Here is a 24859-nt window from a genome sequence, read left to right as displayed (position 1 = left end):
GGGGACACCAGCATTAATGGAGAAGTTAGAAAATAGAGAGCCATCTACCATCACCTTCAGTGAGCAGTCATTATGTATGGGTCTGGCCACTGCAAAACACTACCAGAGCTGTAGAGAGGCGCATCATAATCTAGTCTAAATCTGATCAATGCACGGAAAAGTTGTAATTTTGTGGTAGGTCTCCATGTCACTGCAGATATCAATCTGATAATGTTGAAACCTCCCATTTCACCCATCCGTTCACTCCAAATGTCTGTCTTTATTTATTTAAGCTATCAACTTCCATAACAAGAGATGGAAGTCTGTTCCGGCAATCAACTACCCACTGGCGAAAAGCAAATTTCAGCATATCTATTCTATGACTATCAATATGAATCTTTGTTCCCCTCAGGTTTGTAATCTGAGCAAGAGGAAAAATCACATCAGCATTGGGATTGCTCAACCCGTTCAAGGCCTTATACACTTCAATCAGATCACCTCGCAGGTGCTTAGATTCCAGACACTGCAATTTGCAGAACATAAGCCCCTTTGTTCCCTTCACCAGTCTTCTCACCCTTCTCCGTACTCGTTCTAGCAACTCTATATCCTTCCTAAAATGAGGCTTCCAGACCTGTACACAGTACTCAAGCTGTGGCCTGACCATTACCTTATACAAGAGGATAATCACCTCCTTATCCCTGCTCCCAAAATTCCTGTATATCATTAACAAGACCCCCATTACCTACTCTAGTAGCCTGTCTGCACTGCTCAGAAAACTTCATATCTGACTGCACAATTACCCCCAGGTCTCTTTCATTCTCCACTACCCTGAATGTAGTACTATGAAACACACAGCTGGTGTGTTTCTCTTGGGTTACTGCTACCCATATGCAGTACTTTGCATCTGTCAATGTTAAACTTCAGTTGCCATTTCTCAGCCCATCTGCCCAACTTTTCTAGATCTTGTTGAGTAGCGCACTGCCATTAACAACTCTACCAAACTTCGAAATTAAGCCTGATATACCTTCATCAATATCATTGATGAATGCACAAAACAATAATGGGCCCAGCACTGAACCCTGGGGAACTCCACTAATAACATTAGTCCACAAGGAGATTAACAAGATGGCTTAGAGGTAGTCTTAAATCAATGCCTTTTCCCGTTCCGCTGATATGGCAAGAAACTCGAGACCACATAAACAATTGTTACTTTTGCTTGACCAATATTTTTGTTTTTTTTCTGGGAAATTCAAGCATAAAGCAGTGTTTCCCAAAATACTTTCTTCTCTAAGGCCGATTTCTCACGATGATACAATGCCAGTGCCAAAATAAACAGAAAGTTATGGACTTGACTCTGATTCTGGATTGGACAAAGTCTCCAAGAGATGCAGAACTCAGAACGAGTACAGATCCAGACTTTTCAACTCTTGATACTGCAAAGCCACTTCTGATAACTCAGGCAGCATTGAATGATTTGGTCACAGATTTGGACCACACCAAAACCAAAGCTCATTACTAGAATCATGGCTTCGGCAGTGGAATCTTCTTGAAAAGGGATGTCAAGGTGTCTTTTTTTATAGGAAGAGGCGATCTAATGTAACAACCTATTACTCCAAAAATGATGCTTTGGTTTATTTTAACATTGTCTAGGAATTAATGAAAGAATTACATCTTGAGCATGTCCCCCGAGCAGTGGAGGCTTTTTATTGATTGATCTGAGGTCAGGTTGAAAGCAATTTTACTCTATATTAATGGCTTATGCTGTTCACAAGAAGGAAATGTACGAGAACCTACAGGTTCTTTTGCAAAAAAAATGTGCTATTAAGAATACAGATGGAATATCTGTGCCGACCTAAAAGTTGGCACAGATATTCCATCTTTGCAACCCTTTGCTGGCTGGATTGCAAAGTAGATACACTAAATACTGCTGCTTTTTATGCGAGTGGGACAGCCGACAAAGGGTGCTACAAAAGGGTAAAAAAATGGCCACACCATTCAGAAACTACACCAAGCCAAAAGAAATATAGCAAAATCCTCCTTTGGTGGAGTCATCAAAAATCTATTTACCTCCATTGCTCACCAAGCTTGGTTTCATAAAACATATTTGTGAAAGCGACGGACAAGAAGAGAGAAAAAAAGAAAGGAAAAAAAAAAAAAAAAAAAAAAAAGGATTTTCCTGTTTAAGGCAAAAGTTCCTTTAAATTATTGAGGCCAAAAGAAAAAAGAGGGAATTTTTGTAGGTCTTCAAATAAAACTGCTATTCCAAGGTGCAGAACTCACAAAAATTTAAATGCTACAGAAATAAAGAGCCTGAAAGGCATTCGAAAACATCTGCTAGAACTTTTTGGGCAATGAGAAATCACAAAATTACAGTTAAATTGTGGATGAACTAATTTTAGCATACAGATAGTTGGGATGCAACATGTCATTAAAGCTTCATTTTCTACATTTCCATTTAGACTTATGCTCATAAATTCATCTGTTCTTAAAAAAGTTATCACCCTCACTTTTCAAATATCATAGGTTAATGGCTGAAAACCAAGATCTATCATTAAAACTTCATTTCCTACATTCCCAATTAGACTTTTTCCCAGAAAACTTGGGGGCAGTCTCCTATAACGTGGTGAAAGGTTTTGCCAGAATATTTCTCAATTGGAAAAAAAGATACCAGGGAAAATGGAGTCCAAATATGCTGGCAGATTACTGTTCGAATCTCATATGGGAGACACCAATGGACGATTATGAAAGGCAAAAAACGACAAAAGTCTTTTCTTATCAGATAAAAATTTTTGTAAATAGAGTAAGGTTAAATGGCCCATTGTTCAATACAGTAAACCCCCGCTATTCGCGGGGGTTATGTTCCTGAGAAATGCTGTGAATACCGAAAACACGAATACTGAGTTATGGCTCCCATAGTAGGGAGCCATAACTCAGTATTAAGGGGTTCCTTTCCAAAGTATGAAATATATAAGAAAAACTAGTCTAAAATTTTGTTTATGTATGTATTATATGTACCTTCATAATATAACTATGTACATAGACAGTACATGGTGAAATGCAAACATAAGGCATCGAAATGAAAATAAGAAACAATTTAATATTAAATGTAATATTTATTAGAAATTTCAAACAAATCTTTCAAAACAGCGCCTTTGCTAGCTAAAAAACTTATTCCGCCAGTGCTATCACCAGTTTTGCAAAAGTGTTGATAAAGGTGTTTTGTTTTTTCACGAATGATGAGTGAACTTAACGGAATTTTATTTTGAGTTCAGTCTTCTATCCACAGATTTAAAGCTTTTCCATTTTTTCTAATTTATCATCACGAGTTACGGAGCTAATATTTGAAGCAATCAGTGCGTTTTCACGGATACTACAGGGGATTTTTTTCTTCCGATTTCTTGATTGATCGTACCGTTGACTCATTGATTTTATAATGTTTTGCCACTGACGAGCCACTTTCACCATTAGCAATTGACTAATAACTCAATTTTACTCACTAATGTCATCACTTGAATGGGTTGAGCACGCTGAATTCTGATGGGATCCTTCCACTTGTTCAGATTACGAACCTAAGAGGGCATAACTTCAAATTAAGAAAAGACAGATGTAGAATAGATGTGCGGAAATTTGCCTTTAGCCAGCGGGTGGTTAATTGCTGGAACAAACTTCCATCTGCCGTTTTGGAAGTTGATAGGTTGAATAAATTTAAGGAGAAACCGGACAGGCATTTTGAGGGAATGGTGTGATTTTTTTTTTTTTTTTTTTTTGGCTGATGCTGCGTAAGCTCATACACATGCTTTCTTGCATCACATGCCACTACTACTACTACTTTCTTTGATCTTTTCACAATTCCCTTGTTATTCGTAGCCATATTTTTGTAAGGGTTAGAAAGAACTTGTCCACAATAAAGTCACTTTCTTTCGTTAAAACATTCGAAAAAGTTTGTTTTTCACGGCAAAACAGTATATTTTTCACTTTTGTAAGCATATCAATTTATAAATTTATTCAATTTATAAGCATATAAATTAAAAGCAAATGACGAAACCTTCCATACAAGCACACAACGCATACTGAACAAGGATTAGAGGGGAAACATCCGTGCTCGCGATTTTGTCATCCCTCTCTCCCAACCCACTGAGCACTGTTTTACCGGGAAAGATGATTTTAGCCACGCCCATGTTTTTTTATGGCGGAAAATGTTCACGGCGCTTTAAAATTCACATTTTTTTAGGTTTCATTTTATATTAAATCGGCGACCGTGAATACAGATACTGCGAATAGCGGGGTTTTACTGTATATAATATTGTATGTAACATTTTCTTAAAATATATGAAATTTTTTTTACTAGAAAGTTAGTTATTTGACTTTAATCCCTTATCTCTTAAAATTGGTGGGTTACCAAACAGTCCCGATGTTTGAATTCAGCAACATCAAATACAAGGATCACCCTAAATTTTAATATATATTTTCATTTAATATATATAATAGGAAGCAAAAAAAAAAAAAATTTTTTTTTTTTTTTTTGTTTGCTAACCAGTTGGTGATGGGAAAATAATTATTTTCCCATCACCCAAGGCTTATTCGAAGGATTAGAAATGCCAGATGCTCGGCACCTAAATTAGAAGAATGACTTTTGACTAGCAGATAGAATTAAACAGACACCCATGCTGCAGTTCAAAGCACTCATTATACTCAAGTGTTATTTTTATACAACACATACTTGTCAATCATAGCCAATAATTTCAAAATATTTAATACAAGTAAACTAATGATACCTTAACAATGCATGAGAAGATGACTATTTGTAATAAGCTGTATTCATAGCACCAGACTTAAATATAAATATTTTATTTACAATAAGTTAAAATTCATTATACATTTTGGTTTCTTCCTTTATATCAACTTCAATAAAAATTATGTACTAGTACCCATGAAATTATTCAAGACAAGCTGCACTTCTCTCTGATCTTTAGACTAATCTTATTACCTGAGGATCACATAACTCTTGAATGTTTCTTCTTTAGTGATGTTGATCAGGTGCAACTCTAAAATAACACTTCTGTAGATTTTTATTGAATGGAAGCTAATTTTTACAGAGAATTCTCCCCAAATAATGTGCAAGTTTAACTGGTGATTCTAAATGTTCCCGATTGATTGTCTTTTTCACTCATTAGCTGACTTAATAAAACACATTAAGATGAATGTTACTTTTTTGCCCCCCCCCCCCCATTTTTGTTAAAAAGGTTCCGTCCAGTTTGATGTTGATCAAAATATGATGTAATCTCAATCAGCAGGAAACTTTTGTGGTTCATGTTTTCCCTGTATAGCCCTGATGAGCTAGCTTTATCTGTCAGGTTTCCAGTCCCACCATCCAGAGACACAGGGGAAAGAGTAGTGCCAAAAGTGATCAAGAAGCAAGAAACAGCAAATTGAGTTAAAAGTTAATCATAAAAATAGAAAAAACAGGGATGAGTTTCATTTCAGAATTCTAGTGTATTTCTTCTAGGACTAGATACTGCATATAATAAAAAAAAAAAAAAAAAAAGAGAAATAACTGTATATCAAACAGAAGCTAGTTTCTGTTCTGTATTTTGTGTACTGCAAATTACTTAGAATTGATTGAATGCTTGAAAGTCACTTTATACATAAAGATGAATGTGAAGGTTATTATTATTATGTGTGAATATTACAAAAGAATATTTTGGATCATGCAATTTTTGAAAGTATTTTGAATGTATTACACATTGAAGATATAGGGTAAACAAGCACAAATACTGAAGTGGTTAAAAATTAAAAAAATACAAAAGGGATGATTCAGAAAGTTTAAAAAGAACATTTTGTCTACCATAATTACTTACTGATTATTTGTGTTAAAAAACATCATGCCTAGAGCCAGAGTCGCACCAGGACTAGTGACATCTACATTCACACAATCACCTTCTCTTATTTGATAACTAGGAGATTTATGCTTCTCTTTGTGAATACCTGTCTAAAAATAAACTATTTTAAGTAACAAAACTACTTTAGTTAATGCTTATTTTGAATCAAGGATTTATTTTTTTCCCCCAAACTACTGAAAGAATTACATGTAATGGTGAATATGCCTTAATATACATTAAAATAATAATATGTTACTGGAGGGTAAAATTTTTTGTTTAATTAATTGTTACAATTTTTTTGTGAATACTGGAAAGGCCTGGTCATAATGAAGAAAACATTTTTTTTTGCCTAGCTGATGCAAAGTGAAATAATGAATTATAAAAATAATCAATTCTATAACTAGTACTAAAGGGGTAACAACAGTCTGCAGAAAAAAAAAATTACCAGGTGTAGAGATTACATGCAAAGTAGCCCCTGCTGAAGGTTTCTGGCAGGAATCTCACTAAGTGCATCCCAATTCTCTAAAAATTAATGACAATATTAATGTTTATCAGTATGTAGAGAAGGATGAAATTGCCAGCCAAGTTTAAAATCTCTGACTGAAATATTACTAATTGAAGATATCTTTGAATTTATGATGACATTATAATAATTAAAAAAGAATTGGGGCATGTCATGGCATGGCATGGGCTTTCTACACTAGAAAGCCAATGATTCAAATCAGTGAATTGTTGGAAAGATGTTAGAACTAATTCCTTAATGCTGCATAATATATCGTAGATTAACGTAGAGGTGAGATTTAGCCTTGCTATGAAATCAAAGTCAGCTTAATATTGATGAAGAAAGCATGAAGCTCCAAAAGCTCTAGTATTTTATATTTTAATCTTTTAATGCTTTTATTCAGTGTATTTTGTTTTTATTGTATTTTATTTGAGTTTATAACACTGTCATACAATCATTTCTTTTTATGAGCATAGATAACTTAGAAGAAAAATGACTATAATGAAAAATGACTTTAATGAATATTCCATGAATAAATATTTTATGAATGTCTTTTATTTTCAGTTTATCTTAAAAATAAGATAAATTTTTATTTTATTTATAAGGTCAAAACTGATATGATGATATTTATAGCAATGCTCTACATATAACTGGTAATTAAACGAGTTTATAAAACTTGGAAAATTTATTTTGAGAGGCCAGTTTATATTGGCAGGTACTATCATTTTACAGAATGAATAAAAGATAATGGCAATTGCTGAATGCTAGCTATGCCCTGTGGAACATTTTAAAGCTGATATTAATTATTAACAGAACATATTGGTAAATCAGTCAGTATGGGATAACTATTTATAGTATGCATAGGTATTTCGAATATGCCATGCTATATAACATGGTTTTAGAGTAACTTTATTTGACACACACATGAACACACACACACACACACACACACACACACACACACACACACACACACACACACACACACACTGTACTTACCAAAGGCCGTTTATGACCTCCAACCATGTAATGATACAGCTGGTCAGCTATTGGTAAATCGGTTAGTCCTGTTACTTCACTTCCTTTCTGTAAAAAAATCACTATAAGTTACATTTATTCATATATATAAATATAATACATTATAAAAATTACATGACGTTTAGAGTAGAAGGTTAGAATGATGAAAGTTGTAAGTGAAAAAAGATTGACAAAATCTACACAAATATATAAGATAAAAGTCCATTCCTGCATACATATGATAATTTTTATATGTGAAGTAAAATTTTATGTGTGAGGTGAAATATGAAGATATTTCATATGTATTGGTAATAACTAGATCGTATGTATAGCTTAGCTTAAAAAATCAAGAGTATTGGTAATAGTCAAACGGAGGGTTAGAGATCCTCCCTTAGACCATCAGCATGGCAATTTAGTAAGGAACACAGAAATGCAAGTAAAGTTTGGAACTTAAGTATCAGAAATGTAATTAAAATAAAATAAAATTTTGTAATGCTTTTGGTCACAGAGTATAACTTGTATAACTTGTTTGCAGCCTGACCATGCCATCAGTGTTGCCATTGGGAAACCAGTTTCTTTCATATTACTTGCCTTTAGTCTGTATAGGGAACTAACAAGCAAGAATTATAAATGTTCACTATTTATCATTTGGCAGCAGTAACTGCCAACCCATTTCCCAAGATTCTAATTTGGCTGGGAATCCAGCAGAAGAGAGTATCAAATTCTGATCCAGAAAGAAAGTATAGCCTCTGTTTGGGACGGAACTGGATGAGGATTAAACCACATTTAAGACAAGGTCTGCAATGAACTAAGGGAACTGGTACATATAATACATTTTTGGTGGTGGTAAGTGTGTACATGATCCAAGGCTAGCTCAACTGCATGCAGGGCTGCAGTGAACATGCTGCATTTAGGAGAGATCTGTCAGATATTGCAGTAACCTGAGAAGGCTGGTGTATATCCCACAGACATGTCAGTAGACTGGCAAGAAGTCAGAATGATCAGATTGGTGGGAGGAATTGCAGGTAGACGGCAGTTGGAGTACTTCCCCCAGTTGTTAAGATGGAAGTCACAGGCTGGGACACGAGCATGCATGCCATGGTGGACAGGATCGCCTTGGTGATGGGATAACATTGTCTAACGTGATCTCCAAATTTTTGAATAGCTGTTGGATATAAATACTGAATGGATGATTGGCAGTTTGGCAAGTGTTTTACAGATTTTCTCAGTGTGGCAAAAAGCAGGTGTCCATGTGGGATGGCCTGTCAGGAATTTCAGTTTGATAGTATACTGCAGTAACAACTGATTCTGACAAAGTGACAATAATGGTTCATTAGCCACAACTGTTGTCAATTCACTCCAGGATTTTGCACAGCTGTCTGTGCAAAATACTGGAGAGAATCAGTGTGATAGAATGGTAGATTATTAGGACTTTTGAATCTTTCCCTGGCTTAGGACAGGCAAGCATTATCACCTTATGCCAGGAATCTGGAAATCACTTTTTTTTTTTTATGAGAACCCCAAACACGAGAGGTATTGGAACCTATAGTACTTAGTACCGTGCTTGGGTTGGAGGTTGAGAAGGCGAAAGAAGATATTTGTTGACATCGGACTTGAACTTCTGTAGATTGTAATTTTCAGGAAATACGTATAAAGGAAGGTTGTTCCAGAAAACGGCAGTTGAATGAATAAATGAGGAAGATGAAAAGTTGGTTCTGTGGGTTTGAAGTTGGACATTTGCTGGTGGATGTTCGCTGGTGGCGGCACGTGTTCGGACTGTTTTGAAAGAGAGAGCGGGAATCATAGAAGCCAATTCAGAAGAACAGTGCCCATGGAAGTATCTGTAGAAGAGGCATGCAGCAGAAACAGTACGTCTATGAGAAAGCGAGTGGAGAGACTCTGTTAGAGATGAATCATTAATTAACCTACTGCCCTCTTCTGAATGGAATCAAGAAGCCTGAGAGAGGTTTTGGGGGCACCACCCCAGATGTGGGAACAATATTCCATGGCAGGGCGGATTTGCGATTTATACAGAGTGAGCAGCTGTTTGGAAGAAAAGTAACGCAGAGAGCGAAAGAGAAAACCAAGTTTTTTAGATGCAGAGGAAGCAATATTTGTAACGTGCTTGTGCCAAGAGAGAGATTAGAAGTCAGGGTAATCCCCAAAAGAGATATATCATTTTGCCTAGAAATTGGAGTGTCACTAAAGATAAGCATAGGAGCAGAAGAATCCTTTTTGCGAGATATAAGACAAGACTGAGTTTTAGAAGGGTTGAAATCAACTAAGTTGTCTTTGCCCCACTGGAGAATTACCTGATGATCGGCATTTAAGGAATTGGCACCAGATTTTCGAGAACTTGAAGCTGATTGAGCAGGACAAGGTTTCTCAAAATGGAAAGTTGAATGCAATGTGCTATCATCGGCAAAACTATGGATAGGATTTCCAGTCAATGGAAGAAGGTCATTGATATACAAAAGGAAAAGAGTGGGGGAAAGAACTGAACCTTGGGGGACACCGGCATTAGTGGAGAAGTTAGAAGACAGAGAGCCATCTACCATCACCCTCAGTGAGCGATCAGAGAGAAAACTGGATAACCAATTACTAAAAACAGTTGGCAAACCATAAGATGGAAGCTTGTTTAGAAGACCTTTATGCCAAACACGATCAAAAGCCTTTGAGATGTCAAGAGCAACTACTTGTGTTTCACCGAACCTTTCCATTGAATTAGTCCATAAATGGGTAACATAAGCCAGAATATCACCAGTGGATCGACATTGACGGAATCCATACTGGCGATCGTTGATCAGACGGTAGGTTTCTAGATAGTTTAAGAGTTGCCAGTTAATTGATTTCTCCATTACTTTAGAAAGAGTAGAAGTAATTGCAATGGGACGATAATTGGATGGGAGGGATTTGTCACCCTCCCATCCAATTATCGTCCCATAATCAGACCAAGGAAAAGAAGAAAAGAAGTCTCGCAGGTCATCCCATTTTGCATTCTTGTAATGCCAAACAATACGAGGTTGGGAATAGCCATGAGATAAAGGTTCCATTGGAGAAGAGACAATCACCAAGTTGTGATCTGAAGTGCCTAAAGGACCTCTCACTTCGACCTTGTACTTAGAAGGGTTGTTTGTAAGAAAAAGATCAAGCGTATTGGCTGTATGATTAGGATTGTCCGGTATTCTTGTAGGTAAATGAATAATCTGTGCTAGGTCATTAGTAATTGCAAAAGCCTCAGCATCTCGACCTGCTGGGTCGGTGTAACTAGAAAACGGAAGCCAGCTGGAGTTGTGAACGTTAAAATCACTAAGGAAAATTACCTCACTGTTAGGAAAGTTGGACTGGAGAAAGTCAAGTTGCAAAGAGAGGAAGTCAAAGAGCTCCAAGTGATTAGTGGAGTTGGGAGAACGGTAGAGACAACAGATGAATTTAACACAATGAGGTAGGGAGATTTTAAGCCAGAGAAGATCAAAGAGAGGAGATTCCAAATTGCCAAGTCTCTGACAGGGAATATCAGAACGGACATATGCACAAGTACCACCTTTGAGGCAAAAGGAATCATACAGCGAATAATTTGGGCATCTGAGATGAGCAGTAGTTGAATCAACCGATAACTGAGATTCAGTCAGAAAAAATACATGGGGTTTGGAAGATTGCAAGTGGAAATGGACATCGTTGAGATTGGAATTGAGACCACGTATATTTGTGAAATGAATTAGGAAGTCCTTGGGAGGTTTAGATCTTTTCGCAGATAAGCTTGCTCTATTATTTTGACAATTCATGGTGTATTCAATAGTAAGAAAAAGTGGGTGGGACATGCTGTATGAAGTAATGAAATTTTTGGATATGGCGTACATGTGGTAAGAATATACCCAGATCCTTGACATAACGTGGCCTTGACAATGCTCCCCACATACACACTATTCGGACTCCCTCCAGTCACTATCTGGCAGAGTAGAGGTAGCAAGATTATACACTAGCTGATCCGGAAGCCTCCTAGAGAGTTACCAATAGGTTTGGTCCGGTGTACTATCTAGCGGCCGGCCTGCGAACACCGTTTTAGAGTTGTACCCTCGAAATGTAAGGAATATTGGATCTCGCCACGACATTCATCATAACCCCAAAAATCATCAATCATACTGCATGATGGAAGAGATAGGGAAGGGTTGCTAGAAAGATTCTGTTATACAGAAACAGCAGTTAGTCCATAGATTTTTCTGACAGATAGTTGATCATTTCATAATAGATGAAATCTAGTCCAGCAGCTCTTTCCTTAGTATGAGTGGACCAGAGCCCTTTACCATAGAAGAATTAACCCTTCTATGGTAAAGTATCCATTATAAAAATGAGAATCCTTATATTCAAAACTAATTTTTCAATTTTGACTTTCAGGACTAGGAACTCTGGAGAGTAAAATGTTGAAGAGATGGTAGAAAAGGTCTACCCAAGAGAATTGGTTATTGCAGTTGGGTCTGCAATACTGCATTATTATATTCTAGGACTTATGAAGGGTGCAATGCATATTTTCTCTCACTTTTAGGATTTTGCCCTAGAGAGTTTTAGTACTGGTTGATGGTTAATAGTGAATGTAAAATGGATCTACAATTCCTTTTGGCTCTGACAGAGAATATATATAGCATGCTTTGGTGTGTGCGCTTTGGGGTTTAGGATGGTTAGTGAATTATTATAAGCAGCCATTCCAATAGACAAATTAGGAAAACTAGAAGGACTGAGAAGCATTGCAGCAAGTCTGATAATATCATTGATACGGGATGGAGCATTGTCCTATCGGAATAAAGGAATTGTTACTCTTGGAGAAATGACAAAAGGAGTGGTCATCAAAGTATTAATATTATTATTAATGGAAAATAACAGAAGGAAGTTAGCTTATACAGCATCACCTAAAACAAAAAATACTTCTTGCATTACTTGTCCATCTGCATTTATTCAAACTACCCACTTCCCATTCCACAACATAAAATTGAGGTTTGTTTCAACAATCGACTTTCTGCCAGCTGAAAGCAAATTTCTGTATGTCTGTGTTGCAACCATCCTTCCTCAATTGAAATTTATGCACCTCCCATGTGTATTACCAAATCAAGAGTAAGGATGCCATTAACATTCAGCTTATTCAATATATTACAATCCCTAACATCTCAATCAGATTGCCTCGCAGGAGCCAACTTCCAAGTGCTGCAATCTGTAGAACAAGGGACTTTCTTAGTGAGAAAATTCCCATTATTCCCCTTACTAATCACATTGCTTTTCACTGCACACCTGTTCCAGCAGATACACACCCTTCCTTCTTAAAATAAGGCATTGAGAATTGTCCTCAAGATATGACCTAACCATCGCCTTATACAATGGGATAATCACTTCCTTATCACTGCTGGAAAAATTCCTGTACATCATTGAGGAAACCACATCAGCTGTCCTTGCAGCCTATTTGCAAGGCAATGGAAATTCACGTGTGACTGCACAAATTACCTATAGGTCTTTTTGATTCTCCACCTTCCTGAATGTTATACAACAGAATTGTATTAATCTGGGTTTAGAGCTACCCATACGAAGTATATTTGTCAATGTTAAACTTCAAATTCCACTTCTCAGCAGCTCTGCCTAATTTGTCCAGGTCTTGTTGCAGTAGCATACCGACTATATTGTCATTAATCACTCTAACCAACCTTAGTACCATTTGTTCACTTAGACATTAAGCTTGATATGCCACAATATCATTAACAAATATTGAAAACAACAATGGATCAAGCACTGTAAGCTTGGCACTCCACAAAAAATGTTAGTTCAAGAAGAGTAGCCTACAGATAACTACTTACTAGCTGTCTTCTTGTATTTTACCATTCCTTTATTCATAGCAATAACTCGCCCTCAATACCACACTGTTTCAACTTGTACAGCAGTCTTTTATGTGAAACAGCATCAATACCAAAAGCATTTCTGTAACGTAAGTATATGATGTTGAAATTATTTTTTTTCATCCACTTCCTTTGTTAATAATAGTGTCAATATAAAACTATGTTAAGTATCACAAACAAACCATCACTAATGGCTACAATGAAATGGCATCACATAACATGACTCTTCTTATATAGATGCCAAATTTTTAGATTCAAAAAAAAAAAAAAAAAAAAAAAAAAACTGAGAATCAAGCATTTGTAAGCAGGAGGAAAACATATTTTTTGGGAAAAGCAGGGCTTTTTTTTTTTTCTTAAAGTCAACACTTAACTAGAAATATACACATTTGATATTCAATTCATTTGAGACAGTCACAGTATTGTTTAACAGTATAGTACAGTACTCTATGCTTTTAAAAGATGGCTCACCGAGTGCTTTTTTGTCTGTGGATTTTCCCTTTGTATATTTTCTGTTAAATTAAATGAGCTGATTCTAAATACTTTAACAAAGATACTGAGCAGACTTTGCTTTCTTCAGAAATATTATATCAAAGTTTTTTTATATAACAATGATCCAACTGTCTAGACTTACCTGTCAGGAGCAGTTAGCATTAGCATAGGATGCAAGAAAGCAAGCTTATAGCATCAGACAAAAAAAAAACCCTCCCATTTCACTGATCCATTCATTCCAAATGCTTGTCTAGTTCTGCCTTCAATTTATTTAAGCTATCAACTTCCACAACAACAGACAGATGTTTGCTCTGGCAATCAACTACCCACCGGCAAAAGGCAAATTTCCATACATCTATTCTACATCTGTCTTTCCTCAGTTTGAACTATGTCCTCCCTCTCAGGTTTGTAATCTCAGCAAGAGGAAGAATCCCATCAATATTGAGCCTGCTCAATACATTCAAGGCCTTATACCTTAAGATTGCCTCACAGGTGCCTAGTCCCCAGAAGCTGCAATTTACAGAACTTAAGTCTTTCTTATAAAGAGCGTCTCTTTGTTCCCTTCACCAGTCTTCTTACGCTTCTCTGTACTCGTTCTAGCAACTCAATATCCTTCCTAAAATGAGGCTTCTAGACCTGTACAAAGTACTCAAGGTGTGGTAACTGACCATTACCTTATACAAGGGGATAATCACCTTATCCCTGCTCCCAAATTTCCTGTATATTATTGACAATACCCCAGTACCTACTCTGGCAGCCTGTCTGCACTGCTCAGAAAACTTAATATCTGACTACACAATTACCCCCAGGTCTCTTTCATTTTCCACTACCCTTCGTGTAACACCACCCAGTTTGTACATTTCTCTGGAGTTACTGCTACCCATATGCAGTACTTTGCATCTGTCAATGTTAAACTTCAGTTGCCACTTCTCAGCCCATCTACCCAACTTTTCCAGATCCTATTGCAGCAGCATACTGTCTTTACTGTCATTAACAACCCTGCCAACCTTTGTATCATCTGCAAACTTTGATATTAAGCTTGATGTACCTTCGTCAATATCATTGATAAATATAGCAAACAACAACAGGCTGAACACCGAACCCTGAAGGACCTGACTAATAATATTAGTCCACATAAAGCAGTACCCATTGATTACCACTCTGTCTTCTCCCACTCAACCATCCTTTTATCCAGTGTAGCAACTTGCCCTTAATGCCATACTGCTCCAATTTGTACAATAGTCTGCCATGTGCAACAGCATCAAAACCTTTCCTGAAATCCAAGTATATGATATCAAAATTATTTTTGCATCCAAGTCATTTGTGACCACATCATAGTATCAAATCAAATTGGTCAGACAAGACTTCCCCTTGACAAACTAATGCCATGTCTGAATTATTATGCTGTATTGTCTAGATGATCCTGCAGTGCTTCTTTAACCAGTGACTCCATTATTTACCTGGAACAGAAGTCAAACTAAGAGATCTATAATTACTCGTGTCATCCTTTGATCCCTCCCCCTTTATGAATTGGAGATACAATTGCATGTCTCCAATCAGTGGAGATGCGCAAATATATCTCCAATATGAGAGCATCCTTTCCAAGGATGCGCTCATAATTATGGCTAAGGGTTTGCTTGCTTCCTTTGCCAACTCCTTTAATACAACTGGATAGATCCCATCTATCCCAGGTGTCTTTCTTATGTTTAACTTCAACGATTTCCCCACAACTTTGCTCTCATTTATTACAAAATCACTTAACTCCCTGTTAGAGTTTGACAAGCATCTGACCCTCTCCTCCTTTAATAACTCACGTGTGAATGTAGATGCAAAATACTCATTTAGCTCGGCAGCTATCTGAGAATCATCTACAGTCAAACCATTGATATCAAGTGGACCAATCTGATTCATCCCCTTCCTTTTACAGTTTATATAAGGCTATATAAGATTATATACTTTTAGAGTTTATATTTACTTATATAAAGCAGCAGAGACTGCTTTATATAAGTAAAGCAGTCTCTGTTGCTTTTCTTTGCATCCTTTGCCAAAGATTTTTCATAATATGCCTTCACTTGCCTAGCCTCCTTTTTGATTTGATTACAGACTAATTTGTATCTACCATTGGCTTCTGTGTCACCTGATAATTTTTGTGCATCCCATGCATTTTTCTTTTCTGCCATGAGTCTCATTAGTTCATCTGACATTCATTTGGGTCTTAACCTAGAGCAGTATTTCTTAGTTGGAACAAAAAGTCTAGTAGCATCCAAAACTACTTCCTTGAATGCTTCCCATTTAGAATTTCTTGTTGGTACAGTCATTAGTTGGTCCCACTGTATAGAACCGAAAAAATCTATGACACCACTGTAGTCACCTTTACAAAAGCAAAAACCTTTCCCTTTATCCTTGACGATAGTTACATCTTTAAGTAAATCCCACATCAGTACACTATGATCACTGCCACCTAGTGGTTCCTTTATCTGTAAATTCTTAATGCATGAATAATCAATGCTGATAATCAGATCAAGGGTATTACTCCCTCTTGTTGCCTCTCTAACATGCTGCTGTAGAAAACAACCATCCAATAAATCCAAAAAAGCCTTGCTAGTGTTCGAGTGACCAATCCACAAGTTCCAGTCTATATTTGGGAAGTTAAAATCCCCCATTATAAGACACTGATTTACTGGCCCACTCTATTTCTCTGCATAATTGTTCATTGTACTCATCAGAGTCATTAGGCCTAAAAGAGACTCCTACCCTCTTTTGCTTTCCCAGTGCTTATGTCACACCAAACTGACTCAATGTTGCACTGTCTTACTTTTATTTACTTATGTCAACTGCATGCACTTCCTTAGATTTTATGTGTTTCTTAACTAACAGCATAAACCCCTCCTCTCTTCCTATCCTGTCCATCATTTCTGTGTACATTGTACTCCCCAAATTCCAATTCTGCATCTGTTATTATCTGAGTGGCATGTCTCTGAGATACCAACAATATCTGCCTTGGATGTCTTAACCAACACTTAAAATTCATCAAATTTATTTACCACACTCCTAGCATTGGTGTAGATGCAACTGTTCTTACTCTTAGTTTCTCTAACAGAGCTCATGTATTTACTTTTTTCATGACCCCAAGCAGTTCCTGAAATCCACAGCAACTGGCTTTGCAGGTCGCTGCTCATTCCAATAGAAGCAGTGCAAGAATCATTTCCACCTCTGCCTGAGGCTACTGTCAATCTATTAGTCTGTGAATACCCCCAAGCTAGCAGTTTTCTAATCCACCTAACATTGCCTCAATAGCATCAGCAAATATTCTTGCACTCCCTTCTATTTAAATGTATCCCATCCCTGTAGAAGCAATCTCTCCTGTTAACAAGCACAGGCCATGCTCAGAAAAATTCTACCCCATGAGCCCTGCACAATCTCTCCAGTGCCGAATTGATTGATAAGGCTCTCAACATATACTCTCTCCTATTGTGTCTCTGCAGGATTGCAGACACTTTCAAATTCAACCCCAACTCACGAATTTTCAACAATGACCTTTACTTGTTAAGTAAATCTTCAGATCTCTTACTCTTAAGGTCATTAGTGCCAACGTGTACAACAATATCACCTTTTGTGCCCTTAAAAGGTAATATCTGCTCTAAGTCATCAACTTTTGCCCCTGGCCAACACAGCATGATCCTATTCCACCTATCCTTTTTGCACAATATATTTCCTGTTGCACCTGTTGTTTCCTGAGTCACCAACAATAATTAGATCCTGTTGCAAAGCTTCCCCAGAAAGAGAAACTATGAACCCAGTTTTTGTGTTTCTAACTTGGCTGAATATTCTCTCTTACTCAGCATTCCTAAGAGGAATTATTAAAATGCCAAGCATTATTTCATATAATTTGTTATATTTCACACTTCTTTGTGTACATCTCAGTTACCCAACCAAGGAACACTGTACATCAATTCTTTCCTCTTTCATATGATCATCTTATGGGTTCTCATGCAGGAACTGACAAAACTGATGCTACACATCTACTGCTTCATCTATTGATTTTTCTTTAACTACACCAAGACGTACTGGTAAACTGTTTAAAAAATTTCAAAACTGAAAACAATCTACTGCCAGTTCATGAAATTTTTTCTGTGTCAGTATTAATTAGAATATCTTTTTTCAATGGCAACTTGTGCACCATATAGTTATTAAGCCATAACACTTTCTCACTGAGCAAAAGAACAGAACTTTCTTTTCGTGTGTGTATGTGTTATGGGGGTTTAACGGCACACAAGCTGCTGTGGCTCTAATGCACCTATTCACAGAAAAATGCTAAAAACAAAATTTAGGTGTAACCACTTGGTTTTGTTTACAGAGATATTTTGCAATTTATCATATACAGTGGATTCCGGTTATTTGGGCCACCGGTTAATCGGGGAAGCTGTTTATTTGGGGCAAATCTTAAAAAACATAAACCAATCGAGAAAATAGCCAGGGTTTACTTCGCTTAATTGGGATAAAATGCCGTTTAATCAGGGCAGGAGACCTCAGCACTGGAGATTACCCTAATTGTCTCCGACCGTATCACGTAATTCGGTCGGATTTCTGGAGGTCACAACCATAAAACAATAAAAACAATTAGCAGTCACCTGTTTATCGGGCTTTTCTGTTAGTGTAATCTATCATAAACAGACAGTAAACTCGATCTTACTGAATTTGCGGTAATACCGACAGCTGGAATTCTGTGGGTTATTATGGTAAAATGTGTTACACTTCCATGGAATCTTCAATCATATAAAAAAAATAATTTTCAGAATCTTCTCTTCATTCCTATTTTTAAAGCTTCTTAATTTGTTACTCCGTTCTCACTTGCAGGTGTTGTGTTACTTGCAATTTGTGTGTGCCGTGTTCTTTGTTATTGATTGCTTATCTTTTTACAGTTTTAAATTTTAACCCTCTTTGTTATTGATTGCTTATCTTTTTACTGTTTTAAATTTTAACCCCCACCCACAAATGTCAGTGAACAGAAATGTCAACTAGTTAGCATGTACATATTACAGTACGTATTAATTATTCCGATTAGCACGTATATTCTTCCGACTTTCACGTATCATTTAATTTTTTTTAATTAGTAAGGTAATAAAGAGTAAATTTGTGCTTAATATATCTTTACTTTTATAGACTGTGGATAATATTCCTCCTATTTTCACTAATTAGAATCGCTGTTTAATAGAATTAACATTCAATTCACAAACGTGATCACAATGACCGGCGCTTACTACACATCGTATAATGAACGGTACTTTACTGGGGTGAGTTCGTCGTAACGTGATTTGATTGTACAGTGAACTAATTGTAAAGGGGGGGGGGGATAAGTTGTATTTTTAACTATTTACGTGAAACTTCGGATAATTGGGGCAGCCGCTTAATCGGGCCAAAATGCACTAGTCCCGATGTGTCCCAAATAACCGGAATCGACTGTAGTGCAATTATTTTCAGATAAGAGAAAAACTTGATGTCTGCATCATCTTTAATAATATGTTGTAATGTCATTGGTTCTCGTAGATTTCTCAAGGAAAAACAGAACGGATGTTCTGTCCTGTTGATAGTGAGGGCAGTCAATCAGAATATGTTTGACCGTTAAATTTTCTGAACAGTATGGACACTGAGGAGGATCTTCGCCTGTGAGTAGGTAGAGGCGAGTCAGAAATGTATGTCCAATTCGTGCCTGTGCCAGTACCACTTCTTCTCTTCACACTGTTTTGGAGCTATAGTAACAATGCTTAAGATCGTGTTTCAACTGGTAGAGTTTATTATTGGTTTGGGTGTGCCATAGCTCTTTCCATTGTGCAAGACATGCTGTTTGTATGATCTAACTAACTGTTGATCTAACTGTAGTCAGAGGCTGGAGCCGGAATGGAGATTAAATCAAACATTGATGGATTTTTAGCAGTTTGATCAGCAAGTTCGTTCCCCTTTATCCCAGAATGTGCTGGGATCCAGCAAAAGGTCACAGATTGATGACATTCTTCAATTTGTAATAGGAGTCTTCTGATTTGATTTAACACAGGTGAACCTTCTAGGAGGAGTTTTGCATGCTGTAATTGAGCTGGGAGAGTATATATTGTCAAATATATACTCTCTCAGTATATATTGGCAAAATATCAGCGTATTTATGAATATGTTTTGCATGGAGTTGTTTCACACTGAGTGTCAATAGATGATTCTTTCCCCACTTGTGAAGATAAGAATCGAAAGATAACTGAGGAGGAAGAGTCCAAGGCGGTTGGGAGTAATTCATTAATTGTTGCCTGTTGAAAATAGGAACATTCCAACTCTTCATTAATTCAATAATCACAAGCCTGCTGGTCTTATTTTATTGGGTTTATTTCTATAGAAGTTTTGTAGTGGTGGATTAAAGAGGTATGGCTCAATAGGATGCTGACAGCAATTTTGTATTTGGGTTGCATACTAAGAAGTAGTGTTTTCCTGCGGAGGCAAAGAGGGGGCTCATGAGCTTCAATATATAAAGTATGGGTAGGAGATGTTCTGAATGCATCAAGGGCAATCCGCATGCACTATGCTGTATAGGTTCCAGCCAGTGTAGTGTACTCTTTCGGGTAGAATCATAGATTCGAGCACCATAATCCAAACAGGATCTGATCAATGCTATATAAAGGAGCAACAAAGATGTATAGTCTGCTCTCCAAGACAGGGCAGATAAAGCTTTTAGTATGTACAGCTTTTTGAGCCAGGTAGTATGCACAAATTTAATGTGCTCAAAAAAATTTAACTTCCAGTCACGGATTAATCTTAAGAATCTGACGTTGTTAGTCACTGGAATGGTAGAGTTTGACATCTGAAGTTCAGGATCTGGATGTAATAACATTGATTGCAAAAGTGAATTGCAATGGTTTTCTGCCATGGCAGATGATAGCCACTGTATACTGCCCACCTTTGGACTTTATTCAGGGAAATCTGCAATTGCCATTCAATGGATCTCATGTTCTGAGAATGGCAAGAAATATTAGAGTTTGCCAGCATAAAGATAGGTCTGAACAGTATTTGGAAGTTCTTTTGTGATGGAATCAATTCTAAGGGCAAAAGGGTTGCACTCAGTACATACCCTTGTGGTACTCCTTCTTATAAAAATGTCATAGAAAATGAGTTGTGGTATCGAACTTGGAACAAACGATTCTGGAGGATGTTGTTGTTGTTGTTATTTGGTTTTTTAGGAGCATTAGCAACTAAGGTCATATTGCACTGGGGATATGTGGCAGTCATTCCCTGATCTTTTCACACCCTCTGTATTTGGTGGTCACGGGCTCGAACCCCAGTCTAATCAAGAAGCATGTGCTAAGCACTGCTGCGCCTGCCCACCTGGCTACGGAGGTGCCTATTCTGGAGGAAGTTCCTAATGAATATAGGCAAGTTGCCTCATAGACCAAGAGCATGGAGGTCACTGAGAATGCCATGATGTCAGGTAGTGTCAAATGCCTTCTCTATGTCTATGGAAACCATAACAAGATGTTCATTTTTTACAAAGGCATCAAATTGTAGACTCAGCTTTGATCATGAGATCTAAGGAGGATCTGTTCTAATGAAATCCATGCTGATTATTACTCAGAAGATGTAGCGTTTTTATTATCCAAACAAGTCAATTATGGATTATTTTTTTCAAGTAACTTACCGAGGCAACTGGAAAAGGAAATTGGTCTGTAACTGTACGGACTGGTAGGATATTTTCCAAGTTTTAAAATGGCCAGAACTGTGGCATGGTGCCAAGAGGTGGGGTAAAGGTTTTCAAGAACGATTTGGTTATAGAAGACCAGAAGTATTTTTAAATTTTTTTCTTAAAGATGTTGTAACATGATAAAATATATTCCGCCTGGCCAAGAAGCACTGTCGCATGTTGTTTTGATAGCATGTAGAAGTTCAGAATATTGAAGTGGCTGATTACATGGAAGGAGTACAGAGATTTGAAAGCTGATGGATCACTGTTCAAACATGGTCTTAATTTTCTGGAAATCCAGAGAGTAAGTTGATGCCGCTGAAACTTGGGCAAAGGTTGTGCCCAAACCCTGCATAGACTAGACTGCCATGGTTTGATTACAGACTTAATCTGATATAGTTTGTTGGTTACCTGCCCATGCCACGAGTCTTGCCACTGCAAATATCTTGTTACGGATTATTTGCCTGTAGTCTGTATAGGAGACTGACAGGCCTGCCGATTTGGCTGCAGTGTCAGCCAAATCATTTCCTTTAATTCCGATGTAGCTGGGGATCCATCAGAGGCAGGTATCAAATCCATCTTAATGTAGGGTGTATAACATCTGCAGGATCTGGGACAGGATTGGATGAGTAGTGTGTTACATCATTAATAAAGCCTGTAGTGCACTCATCGAATCGGTATATATATATAATACACCGTTGGTATTGGTGATTTCGTATGTGATCTAGAGCTAACTCTACAGCATGCAGCTCTGCAGTATATATGCTGCAGTCAAGGGGGTATCTGCTCTGATATAGTATTATCTGGAAAAGCAGTAGCAGATCCCACATACAATTCTGGCTTCGAGCTGTCTGTGTAAATTGGCAAGAGGTCAGAATGTTCTGCACGGTGTTTTGAATAGAGCTGAAGGTAGACAGATGATGGGGTACTAAACTTCATCGCACTCTTGAGCAAGAAGTCACAAGCTGGTATTTGAGCATGCCAGGGTAGAAAGAGCTGCTTTAGTGATCGAGCAACTTTGTCTACCACCATGATGTTAAGCTCATTGAGCGGCTCTTGAACACAAATGCCGAATGGGCGATTGGCAGTCTGACGTGTGTTATAAAGATTTTCCCATTGTGACTCAAAAACGGATGTCCATGTGGGGTGATCTGGCAGGGAGTTCAGCTTGAAAGCATATTGTAAAGACAACTGCATTCTTCGAAGTGAAAGGGACGGTTCATTTGCTTCGATATATACAGACTTTGGACAGGTGATGTTTTGAATGCACCAGCAGCAATATGAATGGCCTGATGGTGGACAGGCTCAAGCCAACAAGAGCACTATTTCTGGCAGATGCACATACCTGAGACCCATAGTCTAATTCTGAGGGTACAAACGGAGAAAGGACACACATGCATGCAAACAATGTACTTCAACTGATTGATAAATTAACTGTTAAAAAAAAAAAAAAAAAAAAAAGATTTTCTTAATCTTCATCAATACTTACTCCAAGAGTAATTAATCCAAGTGCTAAACCAGCAGCTAGAGCGTAACTCTCACGGTCAACACAATGCTCCATTTCAGGACCAGGTGGCCGACCAATTTCACCAAGAAGTACTTCTGCCATATGGTGATGGCCAGATCCTTGATAAAGAAGTCCTATACCCAATACAGCTGCCACCTGTATAACTGGTGATATATCAAGTTCTGTTGATGTAGGGGGTAATAGTGCCTCCACATGAATACTCATTATTTTAGTTATTGTAAGGTCCATTGTACACCTCCTATTAATATAAGAAAGAAAACTAAATAACTACAACATTTTACCTTTGGCTCGATAGAAATAAAACACAAAAAATTTATATTCTTTAAAATAACACTTTGATTTATTCAGATGCAGTGGCACTGCATCTCCCCAGCACTTGACCAAATTTACTCAGAGTCTTGATTATAATTACAATAAGTCCTCATTATCCGGAAGATCTCTCCAACAACTTGTATATCGAAATCTTCATTATTTTGTGGCACACACTTACTTATAAGCCGTCAGATACAGTTATAACACTTCTTTAATTAGAATATTACTATAATATTATTGAATTCAAATAAGATATCCTATTAATTTTTTTGGCTTGTCACCAGGCCAATGATCTACTGTATGGCATTGTAAATTTCTGATTTATATGGATGGTATATTGTGCAAAATTCTACTACGCTATACTTCTTTGCTTGACCCACACACCATCACTAATATTTCTTGATTTAGTACATTACATTAACACATTTTAATATGAACTGATGCTGAATATGAATTGAAATTGTGTTTCCAGAGAATTTCAGTTAACATCACTGAACTTAAAATACTGCTATTTAACTACAACTAACTGATTTATAATGTGGGAATGAAAGACTGTTTATTTAATGAAGAAAATGTTCATGTGAAATTGGCACTGTTTTAATATTCATCCTTACAGCTTAGAACAGATAACATTATTTTCATAAGAACTGAACTTTGTACTGCTGTATATTTTTCTTGGCCAGTTTAGATAAAAATTCCATAGAAACGGAGGGAAAATTATAATTAAGGTAATCAAAAATGATATACAAAAAAAAGATAAAACAAAAAGAGGATATTTTAGAAGTATATAGTAACCACTCTGGTAAGCTGCCAAACAAAGTCACTGAAAGGCATGGTCAGAAATGAAAACATTTAAACTGCAAATATTTCAGATACTATCTCAACTGTGAACATAAAGGTTACGGAAAATATCAAGTATATAAACACAGTGGTGCAAGTAAAATTAGTCCTGAAATGTTTAAAGGTGGAATGAAAGCAGTGTCAATGATTTTATCATAATATCCATAGTTTATTTTCCAAAGCATAAGTCTCTGAAGACTAGAGCATGGCATTAACTGCACCAATATACAAAAAAAAAGTGAAATAATGCTGAATGTGACAATTGCAGCAGGAGTGCACTAATAACTGCACTGGGTAATATCAACACAAGTAATCTTAGAGAAGAGACTTAGAAGTAATGCTGAACACAACCTCAGGGAAGAATAGTCAGGTTTTAGATTATACAGGTTTTTACTGGGTATCCAAGAGAAAATATGCACTAGAACACAAATTGTAAAAAAAAAGTCATGGAACAAAATAAGAACATGTAGGATTTTATGATCTTAAAAAAAAAAAACTTGACAGTACAGTACACTCTCGCTAATCTGCTTACAGTTAATCTGAATGTCGAATAATCCAGATCGAAATAGGAAAAATTCTACTCACAGTTCAGTACTGTGCCTTGAAAGAAACATTGGATTTAGGAAGGTAGATGAGTCACTTTGCGCAGAGAGAGAGAGAGAGAGAGAGAGAGAGAGAGAGAGAGAGAGCGGAACATCGCATTGTCTTCTGCAGTCTTGTTGA

The 24859-nt window shown here is 37.0% G+C and overlaps 1 protein-coding gene across 1 annotated transcript in view; it reads right to left on the bottom strand.

The window, feature by feature from the left end:
- Window positions 1–24859, bottom strand: part of shtd (anaphase promoting complex subunit 1) — a 989031-nt gene that overhangs the window by 389030 nt on the left and 575142 nt on the right. The window contains exons 27-29 of the mRNA XM_090370159.1: window positions 22946–23222; window positions 7360–7446; window positions 5838–5968 (exon numbers count right to left, since the gene is read on the bottom strand). Coding sequence (XP_090226285.1) covers window positions 5838–5968; window positions 7360–7446; window positions 22946–23222 — 495 coding nt within the window. The remainder of the gene's footprint in view (window positions 1–5837; window positions 5969–7359; window positions 7447–22945; window positions 23223–24859) is intronic.

This window comes from Mastigoproctus giganteus, chromosome 3 (assembly GCF_048544385.1).
Source record: "Mastigoproctus giganteus isolate SK-2022 chromosome 3, ASM4854438v1, whole genome shotgun sequence".
NCBI classification, from domain to species: Eukaryota; Metazoa; Arthropoda; class Arachnida; order Uropygi; family Thelyphonidae; genus Mastigoproctus; species Mastigoproctus giganteus.
Note: the sequence above shows the minus strand (reverse complement) of the source record. Positions and strands in the feature narration are given on the sequence as shown.